This window comes from Mesitornis unicolor, unplaced genomic scaffold (genome assembly GCF_000695765.1).
Source record: "Mesitornis unicolor isolate BGI_N332 unplaced genomic scaffold, ASM69576v1 scaffold30748, whole genome shotgun sequence".
Classification (NCBI taxonomy): Eukaryota; Metazoa; Chordata; class Aves; order Mesitornithiformes; family Mesitornithidae; genus Mesitornis; species Mesitornis unicolor.
The window spans coordinates 1-2,152 of NW_010204378.1; the positions used below are offsets into that span (position 1 = coordinate 1).

At 62.6% G+C, this 2,152-nt stretch overlaps 1 protein-coding gene across 1 annotated transcript in view; it reads right to left on the reverse strand.

The window, feature by feature from the left end:
• Positions 1-200: 200 nt before the first annotated feature.
• Positions 201-2,152, reverse strand: part of CACNA2D2 (calcium channel, voltage-dependent, alpha 2/delta subunit 2) — a gene marked incomplete at both ends in the record, with an annotated part of 6,407 nt that continues 4,455 nt past the window's right edge. Inside the window, 4 exons of the mRNA XM_010191041.1 lie at positions 201-277; positions 1,465-1,526; positions 1,703-1,774; positions 2,051-2,122. Coding sequence (XP_010189343.1) covers positions 201-277; positions 1,465-1,526; positions 1,703-1,774; positions 2,051-2,122 — 283 coding nt within the window. The remainder of the gene's footprint in view (positions 278-1,464; positions 1,527-1,702; positions 1,775-2,050; positions 2,123-2,152) is intronic.

Sequence of the window (2,152 nt, forward strand, 5' to 3'; positions counted from 1 at the left end):
GAGGCTCCTTCCCCTCTCCGCTTCACCTCTACTCCCACCTCTCTCAGTTTTAATTTTTCTCTGTTTTTTTGGCCTTTCCTAGCGATCTCTATCTGTTTTTGCAGGTTTCTGCTGTGTGTTTCTCCCCCCCGACAGCTCGGGCCGGCATGGGGACGAGTGGGAGAGCGAGCGGGCGGCGGGGAAAACCAGGGGCTACTTACACTTGACTTGCAGGATCTGGTCGCTGAGGTTAGCCTGGATGTAGTAGGTGCTGTAGGGAGGCAGGACCAGCCCCAGGCTGCCGAGGGGGAGAACAGACAGGGGGTGTGAGGCTTTACACCCACCCAACTCCCTTGGCCAGCCCCCTGCCCCTGCCTGGCACCCCCTGGCAGCACCCAGCTCATGTTCTGGGGGCACCCAGGTTGTCCCCAGAGCATCCCAGGTCATCCTGGTGACACCCAGGGCCGTCCTTGGAGCAATGTGGCCATCCCGGTGGCATCCCCAGACACCGGGGGTAGCAAGCCTGCGCAGCCAGGGCCGAGATGGGCAGGACGTGCCTGCCTGGGAGCAAAGGGAGATGCACATGGAAGAGGGACATGACATCCCCCAAAGGGAGGAAGGTGAGGAGACACACAGCCCTTGAAAGAAGGGACAAAATCCCACGAGGAGAGACAACCACTACACAGGCACCGATTACTGGCGAGCCAGGAAGGAGTAGCAAGCCTGCGCAGCCAGGGCCGAGATGGGCAGGACGTGCCTGCCTGGGAGCAAAGGGAGATGCACATGGAAGAGGGACATGACATCCCCCAAAGGGAGGAAGGTGAGGAGACACACAGCCCTTGAAAGAAGGGACAAAATCCCACGAGGAGAGACAACCACTACACAGGCACCGATTACTGGCGAGCCAGGAAGGAGAGGATTCCCCAGCCAGGACTTTGGCATACAGGGGTGGGAAAGGAGGTGGCAGGAGGTGGTGCTGGGTCCGTCAAACCCGCAGGGCGCTGGGCTCCTGGCCTTTGGTGGTGGTGTCTGTGCCAGGTCCTGCCTGGGGTAAGTGAGCACCGGCAGCGGGGGCTGCCCCCCTTGCACACACCTGCCCCTGAGACACCAGGACCCACAGTCGTCGTTCTGCTCTCCCCCTCCTCAGCTGCCCCCTGTGCTGTGGGGTGGGTTCACGTCACGCAGAGATCAGCAGGAGCCAGGGGTGTCCCTTGTCCAGGACCTGGCACGCCAGCCCTGTTGTGCCCGTTCTGAGCTCCGGGGGCCGTGGCAGTGCCGCATATGGGCAGGCAGCACTTTTGGGAGTGCTAGAGCATCACTTGCTGTGTGCAATGATCCGATAGCAGGTCTGCAACTCTGCAGCCCAGGGGACGTGCTCCTGGTGGCCTTGGGGACCTCATGAGCCGCAGACACGAAACGGTGGCCCTGGGCTGGTGTGGGCCTGGCTGATGCTGGGAAATGGGATGTGCCAGCAGCACCACTCACCTGTAGTTGGTGCTTTTGATGGGGGCCCACGTGTAGGTCCTGAACCCCTCGTCGATGTATTGCTGCGAGGCAGAGGGAGCCAGTCAGGCCTTTGCAGTGCCAGGATCCTGCCTGTGTGGTGGCACAGGACCCCGGCTCCGAGCCTGGTGCCGGATGCAGCCCCTCACTCCTCACTGCCGGGGCTGGGCACTCGGCATGGTGGAGGTTTTGGCTGCGACCCCCTTCCCCCCAGCCTTACCTCATCCAGGGACTTGATGAGGGTCTTGATGAACCTCTGCCCGTCGTTCCCATCGATCATGCTTCTTCGGATCTAGGGGACACGGAGGAGGAGACTGAGGGCAACAGAGCCCGGCCACGCACCCCTGGGCACCCACACCAGAGGGGTGGCACTAGGGACCCGGGGGGGGGTGGGACTCATCGTGCTGGCACCCACGGGACAGTGACCCAGCTCCTGTCCCCACCGCAGCCCCACGGGAGCTGTGCCAGGGCCCTTAGGACGAGGTGCTCCCCAGGGCCAAGTGCTCTTTGCAACTGCAGATGGGGGGGGTCCACCTGTACCCCAAGAGCTGCCCCCAGGTCTGCCCACCTCCTCCTTGTTCTCATCCTCCAGCTCAGCATCCAGGAAATCCAGCGTCACCGGCTCGCGGAAATTGATGATCTGCAGGCAGAGAGGGAGGCCCAGGGAAGG